The sequence below is a fragment of the Lissotriton helveticus genome, chromosome 3_2, assembly GCF_964261635.1.
Source record: "Lissotriton helveticus chromosome 3_2, aLisHel1.1, whole genome shotgun sequence".
Classification (NCBI taxonomy): Eukaryota; Metazoa; Chordata; class Amphibia; order Caudata; family Salamandridae; genus Lissotriton; species Lissotriton helveticus.
In genome coordinates, this window is record NC_136062.1 from 483,610,393 (window position 1) to 483,627,238 (window position 16,846).

Genomic DNA, 16,846 nt, shown 5'->3' on the forward strand with positions numbered 1-16,846 from the left:
CCTACCCTTCGGAGTCACCACAGCCCCAAGGGTATTTACCAAGTGTCTGGCGACAGTAGCCGCGCACCTCAGGAGGCAGGGCATCCATGTCTACCCCTACCTGGACGACTGGCTCGTTCAAGCCAAGTCGGAACAACAGTGCGCCGCGGACATGTCGACTACCATTCACCTCCTTCACGATCTAGGTTTCTCGTTGAACTACCCAAAGTCGCACCTTCAACCGGCACATGTCCGGCAGTTTCTAGGCGCAACGATCAATACCCTGACGGCCGTGGCCCAACCAAACCAAGTCAGGATAGACAGCATGCAGTCTCTGATCCAGAAATTCAGACCACAACACTCACTTCCAGCGAGAGTGTTCATGCAGTTGATAGGCATGATGGCCTCCTGCATCTTCATAGTCCCTCACGCACGGTTACATATGCGCCCGCTCCAGGAGTGCTTAGCAAATCAGTGGACACAGGCTCAGGGACAATTAACAGACCTAGTGTTGGTTACCAGTCGGGCATACGACTCTCTGCATTGGTGGACTCCACACAACCTTTGCAAGGGCCGACTGTTCCAGGAGCCGGTGCCACAGATTACCCTGACGACGGACGCATCTCTCCAGGGATGGGGAGCTCATCTGCTCAATTACACTGTGCAGGGACTATGGACGACGCAGCAACAGAAGATGCACATCAACTATCTGGAACTGATGGCAATCTTCATGGCACTCAAGTCCTTCATTGTACATCTGTGCAACAAGGTAGTGTTGGTCCGGACGGACAACATGACCGCGATGTACTACATTCAAAAGCAGGGGGGCACCCACTCGCCACAGCTGTCTCATCTGGCTCAGGGCATGTGGCGGTGGGCCATTCAGAGGAACATCTTCCTCATGGCAGAACACCTCCCGGGCAAGGACAATCAGATGGCGGATCTGCTCAGCAGACACAGCCATCAAATGCACGAGTGGGAGTTACACCCATCTGTACTCCACCCGTACTTCCAGCAGTGGGGTCATCCGGAGATAGACCTGTTTGCAACAAAGGAAAACGCAAAATGCCAACACTTTGCCGCCAGGTTCCCTCACCCACAGTCGCAGGGGAATGCGATATGGATGAACTGGTCAGGCAAATTTGCGTACGCTTTTCCGCCAGCCCCTCTGATACCGCTGGTGGCAAGAAAGCTAAGGCAGCCCGCGATGACTCTCATCCTAGTTGCTCCAACGTGGGCGCGCCAAGCATGGTACACCACGTTCCTCGAACTCTCAGTGGTGCCGCATCAAAGACTGCGCCTCACGCCCAGACTTTTGACGCAGAACCATGGAGAAATTCAGCATCCAGATCCGCAACAGCTCAACCTGGCGATCTGGCTCCTGAAGTCCTAGAGTTCGGATACCTTAACCTGCCTCCAGAATGCATGAACATCATCAAGGAGGCACGGAGGCCGACTACCAGAGCATGCTATGCTGCAAAATGGAAGCGTTTTGTCATTTACTGTACAGCTAATGACATCAACCCGCTAGATGCATCTATCCCTAACATCATTTGTTATCTGCTACATCTGTACAAGTGCAATCTAGCGTACACTTCCATTCGGATACATCTATCCGCCATCGCAGCATATCTTCAGAATAGGCAGCATCTATCTGTCTTCAGGGTGCCTGCCATCAAAGCTTTCCTTGAAGGTCTGAAACGAGTCATTCCCCCAAGAACACCGCCAGCTCCGGTGTGGAACCTCAATGTGGTCCTCACCAGGCTGATGGGACCACCATTTGAACCACTGCACTCGTGTGAACTCCAGTTCCTAACGTGGAAAGTGGCTTTCCTAATTGCTATTACGTCACTAAGGCGTGTTAGTGAGCTGCAAGCGCTCACAATCCAAGAGCCATTCATTCAGATTCATCCAAATAGGGTAGTGCTACGTACTAACCCCAAATTCCTTCCGAAGGTGGTGTCACAGTTTCATCTCAACCAAACTATTGACTTACCGGCATTCTTCCAAAACCCACAAACGGTGGCGGAAAGAATGCTCCATACGTTAGACGTACGGAGGGCGTTGATGTACTACATTGACAGAACACAACACTTTAGGAAAACAAAACAACTTTTTGTTGCCTTCTCACCACAACACAAAGGCAACCCTATTTCCAAAGCAGGAATAGCCAGGTGGATTGTTAAGTGCATCCAGATATGTTATCAAAAGGCCAAGCGCACTTTAACGATACCCCCAAGGGCGCACTCCACACGCAAATTGGGGGCATCCATGGCTTTCCTAGGGAACATTCCTTTAGAGGATATTTGCAGAGCAGCCACGTGGGTTACACCACATACCTTTACAAAACACTACTGTGTTGATGTGCATTCCAAGCAGCAAGCTGCTGTAGGACAGGCTGTTCTCAAGACACTTTTTCAGGTTTCTGCAGCTGGCACGGGCAACCGCCGCTGATGGAGGGACTGCTATGTATTCTATGCTAAGATATGAATTTAGCAGCCCACATGCCTCGAACTGAATATGCTACTTACCAGTATGCATCTGTTCTTGGCATGTAGGGCTGCTAACATTCATATCGTATCATATGAAGAAGATCAGGAACAACCTGGCTGGAGTCATCCAAATGGATCCGGATTGGGCCAGGAAAGTGTGGTACCAGGAACATCTGAGCATTAGTCCACCACGTGAGGAGGATGTACTGTTGCAGCAGCAAGAATAGTTCTTCATACAAATCTGCTTAAACACCTGACATCGTGGATGTCCTCTTTGCATCCAGGCATCAATTTACAAAGCCAATTTACGACAGATGCTGGGACTGACTTGTGTCTTGGTATGGAGTCCGCAGGACAGACCTCTTGCAAGCCACACTGTCGGATACTTTGTTGTTTGTTTTGTCTTTGACCCAGAAAAAGTACATTTTTGGCCCGTTCCGCCTTTTTGCATTTTCCGTTTAGGCCTGCATGACTTTTTGGTCTGAGCCCACTGCCTCTGCCTTTGAGAGATATAGCTTTGGTATTTGTACTAAAGATAAAAAATCCATCAAAAGAACAAGTTATTTACTTTTGGTAACTCTTTCTGGTGGATGCTCTACTAACTGCAGATTTTCCACTGCCTTCTCCAGCTCCACGTTCAGTAGCGTTGTCTCTTTTTACCATCTGAAAAGTTCCCAAATTACAGATCTGCACACTGGTACCACTAATTGTTTTGTTCTCCATGTAAAAGGGTGTGGACAAAGTCAAGTAACAAACTGACGTCCGTGCACAAGGTCGGTGCTTAATATGCGACTCCACTCCGTCAATTCTGGGGTAGAATGAAGGCAATGGGGAGCCACATGGCTCCTCCTAGCCACTGCTGAGAACATTTCTGGGTCCAGCTCTCCGCCTGGGGATATTCCAAGGTGAGGAATCTGTAACTAGAGTATCCAACAGAATGAGAGTTACTGAAGGTAGTAACTTGTACTTCTTTACCATCCTTTGATTTGAGGACTTGAATTGCTTCATTGTTTAAATTTAGGAGACTACTTTTTCTTTTGGTTATAGCACTCTGAATGCTTGTTTTCTTCCTCTCTAACCCATGTGCTGTTTCCCCAATCACATCTCCGCCATCTCGGTTTCTTCCCTCTGACCCCGAGCTCCCACGTTGCTTTCCCTGACTCTCATAGTGTCACTCAGGTTTTTAAAAACTTTTTTTATTCCCATCTCCCCCCAAGCTCTACCATCGCTCAGCAGCATTATTTTGCATTCCATCCCTCACTCTCCATTTGTATTTCCTTTTAATTTCGGCAGCCTTTTGAGGTTGACTTTTGTTTTATTTGCCTATGTAGTTCAATATCAGAAACAACCTTTTTTTCTTTTATTTGCTGAACAGCCTCATCAACATGAACTGGCAAAGCCAAAAGGTCAGCCAATGCCTTTCATAGATGAGACCTATTGGTTTTGCTAATGCTTGTTTTAATTAAAGTCTTCACACTGATCTGTCATTTAAATGTGTTTACATGCTCTCTAAACTTTGAAGTCAATAAGAGGCAATGAAAGAAAAGCTTCTTCTCTTTCATCCAACTTGAATGCAGAGTTTTTAGTGGGGTAAGTTTGGGATTTGTGATGTGTCTGTTTTTCACTGTCTAGAGCGATGACCGACGACACAGGTGCAGCGTATCCAGTGGTGGAGGACTCTCAGGAGGTGTGCACCACGTCGTTTTCCACCTCCCCACCTTCACAGGTAATAAAAAGTGTCTACGTGCTAGAACATGTACATGTGCTCTAACCACTGGGACCTCTTGGGCCTCCTTGGAAGACCTGCCCCTGGGGTTGTAGGATATTGGGGTACATTACTTGACCTAAGGGACTGCTCAGGTTAACAAATCCTCAGCCTTTCATTCATACGGTTTTAAACCAAACCTCAGGACTTGTAAGTAAGCAAATGTGGACTCCATTTAATTGGTACAAACGAATTAATATGAGTGGAAAACCTATGTTACTGTTCCTCAGACGCCACTGTGATCACTTGAAACATAGAAATGTAGTAACTAGAAGTGTCCATATCGGGCTGATCCTTGATCTTAATAAACATGGATTACTTTGGCTATATGTAAAATTTTGAACACTTTTTGGATGAAATGTCTTTACCAAAACATTAACACGATTCCTATAAAAAGGCAACATTGTTTTTTTAATACTCTAGTTGGAATTCAAAACTCACTGATATTACCCAATGGGTTTAAACTCATTTTTGTATTCCAATCCTAAATTTTAATAAGGGGAAATAGCAGGCATTGTGTCAGGTATGTAGATACCTTAGTGAAGCCGCTTTCAGCATTGTTGTGTTGGGATGCTTTAAGCTAATGCATCGACTCTGGAGCATGGATCCCTGACACTGGCCCTTACCATTTCTTAAAGCATATCCCACCTGTGGTGGGAAAACGGAATCCTTGTATGAACATAATTTATGCCAAGTTATTTGATCTCCTTCATTTTTGTAACCCATTGAATTCTGTGCCTGAATACTTACTTTTCTAAAAAAACATAATTAAACCTCTAAGACTTGGGTAAAATCCAAATATTTTAGTGAAATATATCAATACATCCAATCCTGTAGTCACTTTTAAAGGATTGGCATCCTGTTTAGATTCCCCTCCCCCCCTTCCACAAAAATCATTAGTGGATGGTGCTTCCCTAGTGGAGCTTTGTAATTCCTGCTCAGTCTTTTCACTGTAGTACATAAACAAATTGCAGGAGGGTTACCTGCTTGCACGCAAACAGCCCATCTTCGGCAGAGGCTGCACCGGGGTCCTTGCTGCACGGCTCCCGCTCCCGCTGACACCATTACCAGCACTGCCGCCAGGGGTAGGACTCCAAGTCCCATCACCCCCCAGGCGGCGCACACCACCAGCGTCACGAGGAAGCGCCCGGAGGCGCTTGAAAGGAGGAGCGCTGCCGGAGCTTGTGGGGGACAAACAAATTGCAGGAGGGTTACCTGCTTGCACGCAAACAGCCCATCTTCGGCAGAGGCTGCACCGGGGTCCTTGCTGCACGGCTCCCGCTCCCGCTGACGCCATTACCAGCACTGCCGCCAGGGGTAGGACTCCAAGTCCCATCACCCCCCAGGCGGCGCACACCACCAGCGTCACCAGCGTCACGAGGAAGCGCCCGGAGGCGCTTGAAAGGAGGAGCGCTACCTCCGCCCTGCGGAGCGCGCGCCGGGAGAAGCCCGGGACAAGGGCGGGCCGTCTGTGGCCGTCCGGGGCAGGAGGAGGCAGGGCTGGGCCACATCTCTGTCATCCATCCCCGAGTTCGGGCGGTTTGTGCGGCTCACTAGGGTGGTCTGCCCTTCATCATGTCTACCCGCTCAGGTAAATTACTCAGGAGTGAGTGCAAAAGGGGAGCTGCCGGTGGGAGCCCAGTAATTGGAACTATGGACCGCTTTATAACTAGAGTGGCGGCAGTCATAGACAAAGAAATTGCTATCTCTGAACGCCGTCTCTCTGAGGTCTATCTTCCTTCTAGACGCTCATCCTTGGGGGCCATAGCACAGGCACTGACACCGGCTTGTGAGCGAGACCAATATGCCCTCCATGTTGCTGTCCAGGGTTGCCCTATTGACCCCCCTTCGCTGCTCGAATTAGGGCAAAACATAGACAGGCTGGAGCATACGGCCACGCTTCCTCCTAGTGGCACTGAGGTGGAGGATGGCTCAATTGTACCACCTTTACCTGTAACACCTATGCCCCCAAATAATGGTGCAACCCAGTCACCACTATTAATAACTCCAGTCCCTACCACTGTAAATTTAGAAGGGGTGCCATCGATGCACAAGCCAAGTAAGCAAAAGAAAAGGGACAAAACTAAAAAGGCAGCCAATTCTAATAAGAAGAGGCAGGTGAGACAGGCCGTGCTCTACAAAGAAACAAAAAAGCCTTCTGGTCAGGGCGGGAATAATGCAATGGGGCTGGTCACAGAGGATAAGGCGGAGGTGGATGGGGATGCTGTAGCCTCTCAAACGGGTTCAAATAACTGCACGCCCCCTAGTAATAGTACTGATAATGCCCCCGCAGTTATTTTCCCCATGACTATTGATTCCATTCTGGAGAGGGTAAATAGTCTCTTGATGCCCTTGCTGACTCAGGTTAAGGGCTTGGGGGCTAGAATAGACAAACTGGAGCAATCAACCCTAGATGGTTTTTACTCACTTAAAACCACTTTCAAACACCAAAAAAGAGTGAGTAACAGCCAGGATATTGGCCTAGAGGGGAGTGTGCCCCAGGTAGTTCTTCTAGCTTCCTCGCCACCACAGGTAGACTCTAATTCTCCTACCAGGTCAAATAAGATTGAACCTAGTAGAGTGCGAGCCCAAGTCCCTAAAATTCCTACCCCACCTGTAGCGGGGCCTCATCCTAAGGGAAAGACAACGCCCATAGGGGTTGCGAAATCAACACCTAAGCAAACTCCACAAAGGCAGCCCTTGGAAACCTAAAGATAGTCAAATCCCTGGCAAACAAGACAAAACTAAGGGATCAGTGTCAGGAATGGTTGCCAAAACTGCCCCTTTAACTACAACCCCAGCTGTTACCACAGTGGTCCGCCCTAACTTACGACGACAGATCCCCCCCATAAACCTCCCTCCAGATTGTCAACCTTTTGTTGCAGTACTGGTAAATGTTCCCCAACTGAAGGAAGGTCAGTTGGAAAACCACCAGTCACTTAAAAATAAGTGCATCCACTGGCTAAAGTTAAACAAGCCTATTTCGACTGGTGTGGATGGGCTTATTTTAAGTGTCCGTAGAGTAGGGTGGATAGGGCAATGGAAAAAACACAGGAGGGGGACTGTGTAATAATAAACTTCCAAGATCCCAGAGTAGTGAGCCTCATCTGTGGCCCTATAAAAAGCATGGATTCACAAGGGGTTAAAGTAGTGGATTTAACCTTTTTCTACCCCAGGCAAATTGCTACGCCGCCTCGGGAGGGTCCTAGTACTCTAGGCTCTTGCCAAAATGTGGACCCACAAAGGGTTGAGGGTCCTGGTGCCAATAGGTTGAACCCGCAGGGCCCAGGAAGCTGTTGACTGCAGGAGGGAGATACGAGGGAAACTGCAGATAGAGACATGGTATCAGCTAATAGAATAGGCCCTAGGGTAGGGTCACCACCACGTACAGCTTTTCCCTCATTAGTAAGCGACAGTGGGTCGGTAGTCTCTCTGCCGACTCCTCTTGATTGTAATTCGCATGTTCCTTTTGTGAGGTCTCCGGCCAGTAGTGTTCTTGCGACCGGCGATACACCAACTGTGACGGACCAGGTCTTTAAGGTTCTCAGCTGGAATATCGCAGGGATCGCAAGAAAGTTGGCCCTTCCAGATTGGAATGCCTTGGTGGTTGAGCATTCCTTATGCATTTTCCAAGAGACCTGGAGTTTGGACCCGGTACATAGGGTGGGATTCTCTTCCCATTGTGTGCCTGCCCTATCCTCAGAATCAGGGAGAGGACGCCCTTCGGGTGGTCTGCTCATATGGGTAGCAGCTTCCCTAGACTGTAAAATAGAGGAAACACAGACAGGTTCCCCGGATATCCAAAATATTATTTTAAGAGACCCTAGGGGACGAATTATACTGAATGTCTATAATGTGTACGCTAGAGGAACTAAGGGCGGGAGGAAGTCCTCTGTATTATCTCTCCTGGAGTCCCTATTGAACATAACCCCACACAAGTCATGTATCCTAGTTGCGGGAGACATGAACTGCACCTTCGAGCCTCTAGGCTCGGATGTCGCCCTAGACCTGGACGAGGAGGATGCTAGACTAGGGATCCCAACTTTAGAGATTCTACCCATCAGGAGATGGACAGAAGTGGCGCTACAATTATATTCCCTGACCCTTGAATCAAATCTAAGAGCAGTGAATGGAAGGACATCTTCAGATAGGGTGGGGGCACATACATACAATAGACCAGGACACACCTCTAGAATAGATTATATCTTACTAGAGGTGTGTCTCTGGAGCCAAGGGAGGGATATGGTGGTGGTCCCAACGATTGATAGTGACCACAACCCACTTTCCTTGACCTTGGCCCAGTGGTGGTGCTCACTTAAGAAGGGTCCCCCTAATCCCGCAGTAGTTCCACCTGATGAGTCTGTGGTCTCTCTCTGTGGTAGGCGCCTAAAATGGGCTAAACTGGTCCTCTCTGAGGAAAGAGTTGGAGAAATCTTAACCCTTTTAAATCAAGCTGAGTTAAATCTGGGGTCTTTCCCGATAGGGGTGGGTATGGCTAGTGGGGTCTTTGTCTCCCTAGTAGAGGCCCTGACCAATGTGTTTACTATCCCCTCTGTTAAGTTAGGAAACAAACGAGGAAAAAAGCAGGGTAATGGTTGGTACACGCAAACATGTAGGGTACACAAAACAATGCTTGTAGACGCAGTGAAACATAAATCCCACAGTGCTATACTGGAAGCAAGGAAGGCTTACAATAGTTCCCTTAAAAGTGCTAGGATGGAGTGGGAAGAGAAATTCTGGGAGGACCTACTCCTGGCTAGCAAAAGTAAAGACTCTAGGGGTTTCTGGAACCTAGTAGGCTCCCGGAACAGGCCTGAGGAAACTATGAGGCCATGTAGTATTCCCCCTCAAAGCTGGGTAAACCATTTTGGGGCTTTATACCTCCCGGCGGATGGGGAACTAAGCGACAGGGCAACCTTCCCAGTGGTATCTGGACCCCATACCTATAACCTCTTTACACCGTTAGAGATTGAAAAGGTAATAGGGTCGGTAGCCCCCCTCAAGGCAGCAGGCCCAGATGGTCTACCGGGGGATCTTATGCGGGCAAATCCAGTGGCATGGGGAAGGGTCATTGCAGCACTCCTCAATGACATTATGATGGGAGGGCCAGTGCCCGATTCCTGGAAGGGGGCGGTGGTGGTCCCGATTTATAAAAAAGGATGCAGAGAAATCCCCGGAAACTACCGCCCCATAAGCCTTATAGACTCCACCCAAAAGATAGCAGGAAAAGCCATAGTTGGGAGGATCCTGCATTGGGTGGAGGAAAATAAAATATTATCAGACTTTCAGGCAGGCTTCCGGGCAGGAATGGGGACGATTGAGCAGGCGTTTAGGTTGGCACTCCTTGGGTGGAAGGTGGTGGAACTAGGCAAGGGCAGCCTATACCTGGCTTTTATAGACCTGAGGACTGCCTTTGACCTAGTTCCCCGGGAGGAGTTATGGAGGGTGCTACATGGGCTGGGATTGCCTCCTTACATCCTGTCCCTCCTTATAAACCTTCATGCTCATACCTTTGCTCAGGTCCGCTGGGGAAGAAATGGAGAGCTAACAGAGAAAATCCCAGTGTCTAGGGGTGTGAGACAGGGATGCGTTTTGGCCCCCACCCTTTTTTCCCTATATGTGAATGGGGTGGTGGAATATCTCCAGCAAGAACCAGCCGACGCCCCCTGTCTCGGAGGAGTGAGGATCCCCACCCTGCTCTTTGCGGATGACACGCTCTTGATATCAAAGACTCCGCAAGGCCTGCAGAAACTGCTAACTCGCTTTCAGGACTTCTGCGGTGCAAAAGGCTTAGTAATCAACGTGGACAAAACTAAGTTCCTAGTTCTAAATCCCCCAAGGAAACTGGGCCGCCCTCCCACCCTTAATTCTGTCGCCTTGGAAAAAGTATCCGAATTTGACTACCTTGGAATTCGGATGACGGACAGGATGAACTGGACGCCCCACATTGCTAAGATGGTATTGAACCATAAGAGAGTAGGAGGTGCCCTCCTGAGGGAATTCCGTGCATCACCCAGGAGGTCGCTTGCCCCAGTAATTGACATCTACAAGGCTAAGGTAGTAACATCAGCCTTGTATGGGGCCGAACTGAGGGGGCATTACTGTCTGGATTCCTTGGCATCAGCAGAGAGTAAGCTCCTGAAATCTCTAATCGCCATCCCATCAAGTACGCCAACAGTGCCGGTGCTGTTGGATACAGGATGTAAGAACATCAAAGACCAAGCCCGCCTTCGCCCACTCCTCTTATGGGCACGCATCTGGAGGGGCGAAGAGTTAAAATCGTATGCTGAAGGGTTGGCTGAGATAATGAGCTTGGGTGGTTGGGCAAAAATCAAGTGGCTGAGAGACATCAAAAAACTTTTGGAGGATCTGGGACTGGGAAATTGTTGGTTATCTAGATCGGCTCCACCAAAAGAGGTCCTGAAAAGACTGTACTGGAATTGGGTTAAGGACCAGCTACTTACAAACTCTGGACATTGTAAATCCACAGTTGCCTTTCTAACAGTAAAAGATACTGTGGTTTACGAGCCCTATCTGGACCTTATTACCCTCCCATTTGATCGAGCATTGTATTTTAAATTTAGAGTAGGCTCCCTCCCAGTCGGTGCACTGGTGTCTAAGTGGAAATCACGTGTTCACACGTCTCCTTTTTGTGCATGCTGTCCCACCAGGATAGAATCCATTATGCATATCCTGTTCGAGTGTCCCGACTATGCTAAATCTAGGAGTTTTTGGCTTAAACCCCTTTGTCGCAACATGGGCACGAGTAGCTATCTAGTAGCCCTGCGCATCCTAATGACGGACACCTCCCCCCCCCCATTGTTTGTGGTGTAGCTAAATTTTTAAAGCAGTCTTGGCTGATCCGATGCAAGAGATTGTCAATTGCGGTTTAATTCATTTTTAGCTAATTTATCTTGGCATCACATGTCTTTTTATCCCTTTTAAAGTACATCTAAATACTTTTTTTTAAAATAATGTCTTTTTATCTTTGTATTTACTGTATTTTGTGTACGCTTAAAAGATATCTTGCATATCGAATAAAAGCTTCTTGACTGACCACATAAACCCAACCCATGGACTTTCCTGTTCTGCATTTGACGCTCTGCTCTTCCGTGTCCACTTACTGCTCATTATCTGTATTCTTTGGGCATTCGAATGTTCTGGGTGTTGCCCACAGTTTTTTGATAATCTGCAGCACAGAGGATTCTTAGGCCATTCCACACCTCTCAGCTGCAGGAGCTGACAGTGTGTGATGCTGTTGTAAACAAGTATTGCAAGTATCTCTTTGCTGAATATTTCCATGGTTTGGATTAGGGTCTTCACTGGTATTGTGGTATTGCGATGTGATGCTGGAAGTGTATGCGTGAAGCAGAATAATGGAATTTAGTTTTCATGGTTCATTGACCGATTATCATAAATACTGAATATCCACTTGGACTATCCTGAAGCCCTTTACAACGAGTACACGTTTTTATACCTCTCTTAGAGAACTTTTTATTCTTTCTTGACTTTGCCAGTGAACATTGAAAGAGGTCTTCTGAATGCATAAAGCCTCTGAAAATGCCATTCAACACAGCAGAACAGAGGAACATATCCCAGAGTGCTTTGCACCGCCAGTTGAGAGACAGCTCGTTTGTCTTCCCTTTTGACTGAAAGTCCTTTTGAAATTCCATGTAAAGGTCTCATTCAAAATCCTTTATGTGCTTCTTTCTCCTGCTTTTAATTTCTTTTTTTGTGCTTTACAATAGCTTTTTGTCCTTCTCCTCAGACTCGCAGCATGTCTTCTATCTTTGTGAAGCATCCATTCTGTGGTAAGAAGAAATATGAAAGAGACTGTCATTAGTCCAGGCCCCTTGATATGCCTCAGTGAAAAAAAATAGTTGCCTAGAGATTTTCATTTGTGTTTTTCTATCATTAGAGAAGTAATTTAGCTTGGGTAGACATTGCTAATCCGGGCTGAATCTTTCTGGCAACATTTTTAACAAGCATTTGCAATGCAATAGGTCTCACATTTGTGAGTTTAAGCTATTAGCATTGTAAATGACACTGCCTTTTATTTATGTTTTAAAAAACAAAACATAAATAAAAGGTATTGTCATTTACAATACCAATATCTCAAATGTGCGTAAATGCGAGACCTATTGCATTGCAAATGCTTGTTTTGCTATGCTATTAGAGGAAGGGGACATGGGCAAGAGAGGACACAGTTATGTTGCTCTTCATGGAACATGTATCATCTCCTTGGAGGAATTCCTCTGGAGCTCCAAATGCTTCCGAGCTGGAGTTGCAATACCACACTGATAGTAAACGGCAGCCTCCGACTTCAAATTAAAGGTGGGCTCCGTAGAATTCCCAGGCTCTTTTATTAAGCACATAAATAGGTAAAAGGTCAGTGCTACAACCATTATGCAGAACAGGAAGGACAAATGTAGGTAAAAGGTTGTGTAGCTATCTAGGCCTAGATTGGGGTACACTGGGGAACATAACAGTTCAGAGGATGATTTTTGATATGAACCCTATAGGAAGAATTCAAGAAATGAGGGCAATTAGGGCTCCCTCTCACTGATCAAAACCTACCGTCATCTTGGAAAAACAATGCCTAGTACTGTCCGGGAACTAACTCGGTCATCCTAACAACTGCCTTGGTGCTCCTCATTACTGTAGTTAATATTTATAGAGCTCACTCACTCCCAATAGGCATCATGGCGCTAGAGAAACTGAGCCTACTAACTAACAAAAAAAAAATGGAACAACTATTAAAAGAGTAAAAAATTTACTAAAAATCTGCAGAGGACGATTTGAGTTAAGAAAAAAGCGCATGGTAAACAAAAGTACAACTTTCAACCTATTGTAGATAATGCAAAAAAAGGCAAGTCATCAGGCAGAGATAATTTCTTTTCCAAGTCAAACTAATCCGAAAGAAAAGCTAACATCAACTTCGACTGGACAGAAAGGAGTTCAAGATGCTGCAGAAATACAGCACGATGAAGTTCACAAAAGATTGAAACTGATGGATGAAGAGGATCAAATATTGTATCATTACAACAATAAGTGCTACAAGTCATGTGCAATAGAAAAAACCATGGAAAAAATGTCAGAAAATATCAAACCAGTGAATCACAACAAGCATCTTAGTCTTCTGGGAAAGCGATGATAGCCAAACCCAATGCCATATTCCAGAAACCCCAGGAAGACTGAACATTGAAAAAGACTAGAGATCCCAAGGACAGTAGTTCTGTCCCCAAGAATCTAACACAAAAGACTCCGTTGCCTAGTGGGTCCGCGAGTCATGCTCACTCTGCACCTAACTCCTACGGCTTGTGTCCAGGTGGCCCACTGACCCAGAGCAGGTTCCCCGGCAATCCTCATCTCAAGTTCAGCATTTGTTGACCTTTCCTGGACTCAATGACAACTTCTGCAGCCTGAATCCAGATGCTCTCCCTGACCACGACCGGCTCTGGTTAGCCGAAGGCACCCCTGCACCCTACACCCCTGCGCCTTGGTGAGCTGACTCAACAGTGCCCCTACGACCCTCTAAATCTCTACTTAACTCTGCTGTTGTTGTCCCACCTGCAACCTTTGGTGCAACACCTGCAGCCTGCTTTTTGAAAGTTAAATCCTAATTGATGAGCATTAGGCGCCTGATGCTGAAATGGCACCCTGCCGCCCGTGTGTTGCTGGTGCTGTATATTTGATGCTGCTTTGTGCCCCCACCCCTGTGCTTAACTGTTAGACGGAGACCCAGAGGGTCGGCCGAATACTGGGGGAGAGGCCTCCGAGGAGGGCCGTCTCCGGCGATCGTACAGACAGGTCACCACCCTCCCCACAGATAGACACCACACCAGGATGAGATCGACACTCTTTATATATGGTTCTTGTGGCAAGGTTATCAGCGGTACAGGATTCAGGACTCGAGGGTCCTCTCAATTCTAGTCTCTGTAGGGAAAGGGGTAGCGGGTCAGTCTTGGTACCGGGTCGGTACCGGGGGGTGGTAAGAGGGAAGCTCACAATCCTTGAGCTTAGGAGTCTGCAGGGTCGGGCCGCGGCAGCGCCAGCAGGCCAAGGCGATGGTTCAAGTACAGAGAGCCGCGGCAGCGCCAGCAGGCCAAGGCGATGGTTCAAGTACAGAGAGCCGCGGCAGCGCCAGCAGGCCAAGGCGATGGTTCAAGTACAGAGAGCCGCGGCAGCGCCAGCAGGCCAAGATGATGGTTCACGTTGCAGAGGGCCGCGGCAGCGCCAGCAGGCCAAGAGGATGGTTCACGTTGCAGAGGGCCGCGGCAGCGCCAGCAGGCCAAGAGGATGGTTCACGTTGCAGAGGGCCGCGGCAGCGCCAGCAGGCCAAGACGAAGGGTTCACAGGGCAGGGCTGCGGCAGCGCCAGCAGTCCGTCAAGGATGAGTTCTTCTCGGTGTCTCTCGACTCCAGGATACAACTGCCCTCCTGGTCTGGGGCTTCCTCAGTTATAGGGCTGGATCCCTTTGATGTCCGGACCCTCGCGCCTTGAGGTCTGGAGGTCCGGAGTGAGGGGGCCCCGACACCTAGCAGGGGGTTGGAGCCAGCGCCCCGGGAGGCCGGGGGTGATCGACACCCGGCGGAGGAGAGCCGTTGACGCCTTCTTCTGTCATCGACCTGCCAAGTGGTCTCTTTACCTCCTGGGTGGAGGTTGGTGCCTCGATGTCGGGGCCGGGCCAGGCCCAGGGTTGGGGTCGGGTCGAGGCCAGGCGGCCTCGTGCTGTAGTGTCCAAAGATGGCGGCTGGGCCGGGGCCATGGTGCTGACGGGGACCAGGGCCAGCCGGTACGGGAGGGTTCAGGAGCTGGCGTCCCGTTGTGGACGGGTTGTGGGTTGCCTCGAGGGGTTGCCGGGGTGGCTCTTGCTGGGGATTCAGGGAGAGCCGGGGTCCGGGCCCCGTTGTGCGGAGGGGGGACGGCCCAGCCACGAGGCCTGTCCAACATGCGTCCCCCCCAGCTGAAGGCAGGGAGAGTCAGCCATCCTCTTGGGGACTCTCCTCGCCGAGGCGGAAAAAGCGTGACAGGCCGTCTGCGTTGGCGTGGTCCTGGCCTGGACGATGCTCCACAGTGAAGTCCATCCCCTGTAAGGAGATGGACCAGCGCAACAGTTTCGGATTCTCCCCCGCATCTGCATCAGCCATTGCAGGGGTCGGTGGTCTGTCTGCACCCGAAAGGGGGTGCCGAAGAGGTAGGGCCGGAGCTTCTTGAGGGCCCATACTACGGCGAAGGCCTCCCTCTCGATGGTGCTCGAGCGCTGTTCCCGGGCCAGCAGGCGTCGGCTGATGAATGCCACTGGCTGATCGACTCCCTCGGTGTTGAGTTGGGAGAGGACGGCCCCCACGCCATGATCGGAGGCGTCCGTCTGTACGATGAATTCCCGTCCGTAGTCGGGAGCCTGGAGTACGGGGGCAGTGCACCTGGCGGCCTTCAGCTTCTCGAAGGCCGATTGGCAGTCCGGAGTCCAGTTGATCGTTTTGGGGCTCTTCTTGGATGTGAGCTCCGTGAGGGGCCCCACGATGCTGCCATAGTCCTTCACAAACCGCCGGTAGTACCCGGTGAGCCCCAGGAAGGCCCGGACCTCGGTTTGGGTCGTAGGGGGTTGCCAGGCCTGGATGGCAGCGATCTTGAGCTGGAGGGGGGCCACCAGACCGCTTCCCACCTGGTGTCCTAGGTAGGTCACGGACCCTTGGCCCACCTGACATTTGCTGGCCTTGAGGGTGAGCCCGGCCTGCTGGAGGGCGTGTAGAACTTCCCGCAGGTGGCGGAGGTGGTCGGTCCAGTGGTGACTGTACACAGCGATGTCGTCCAGGTAGGCGGCGCTGAATCCTTCGAGGCCCGCCAGTACCTGGTTCACGAGTCGTTGAAATGTTGCCGGAGCGTTTTTCATGCCGAATGGCATCACCCTGAAGTGGTAGTGACCGTCCGGGGTAGAGAAGGCGGATCGTTCTCGGGCCCTGGGGGTGAGGCCGATTTGCCAGTAGCCCGCTGTTAAATCGAAGATGCTCAGGTAGCGGGCGGCCCCCATGCGGTCAATCAGCTCATCTGCCCGGGGGATAGGGTGAGCATCGGTCCTGGTAACGGCATTCAGTCCCCGGTAGTCCACGCAGAACCGGAGCTCAGGGGCAACGCCCGGGGCGGCGGCCTTGGGGACCAGGACGACGGGGCTGGCCCAGGGGCTGTCCGAGGGTTCGATCACTCCCAGTGTTAACATCTTGGACACCTCGGTCTGGATGCAGGCGCGCACCCGATCTGGTACGCGGTATGCCCGGTGGCGAATAGGGGGGCTGTCCCCGGTGTCCACATCGTGAAGGCACCAGGGGGTGACCCCAGGGGTGAGGGAGAACAAGGATGTGAATCGTGTCAGGAGAGCTAGACAGTCTTGACGTTGCTCCGGGGCCAAGGCCTCGGAGAGTCTGACCCCTTCCACGGAGCCATCCTGCTCGAGGGTCCTCAGCAGGTCCGGAAGGGGCTCGGAGTCTTCTTCTGTCCCATTATCGGTAGCCATCAGGAGACTGAGTTCTGAACGTACAAAATGGGGCTTGAGTCGGTTGGCGTGGAGGACCCGTAGGGGGTTCCGGGAAGTGTCCATATCGATTAAGTA

The 16,846-nt window shown here is 49.9% G+C and overlaps 1 protein-coding gene across 6 annotated transcripts in view; it reads left to right on the top strand.

Annotated features, from left to right (window-relative positions):
- ATG13 (autophagy related 13) overlaps positions 1-16,846 on the top strand; it is a 280,382-nt gene that overhangs the window by 122,017 nt on the left and 141,519 nt on the right. For all 6 annotated transcript variants that reach the window (XM_078684414.1, XM_078684413.1, XM_078684417.1 and 3 more), the window contains one exon: positions 4,104-4,197. In XM_078684414.1, coding sequence (XP_078540540.1) covers positions 4,104-4,197 — 94 coding nt within the window. The remainder of the gene's footprint in view (positions 1-4,103; positions 4,198-16,846) is intronic.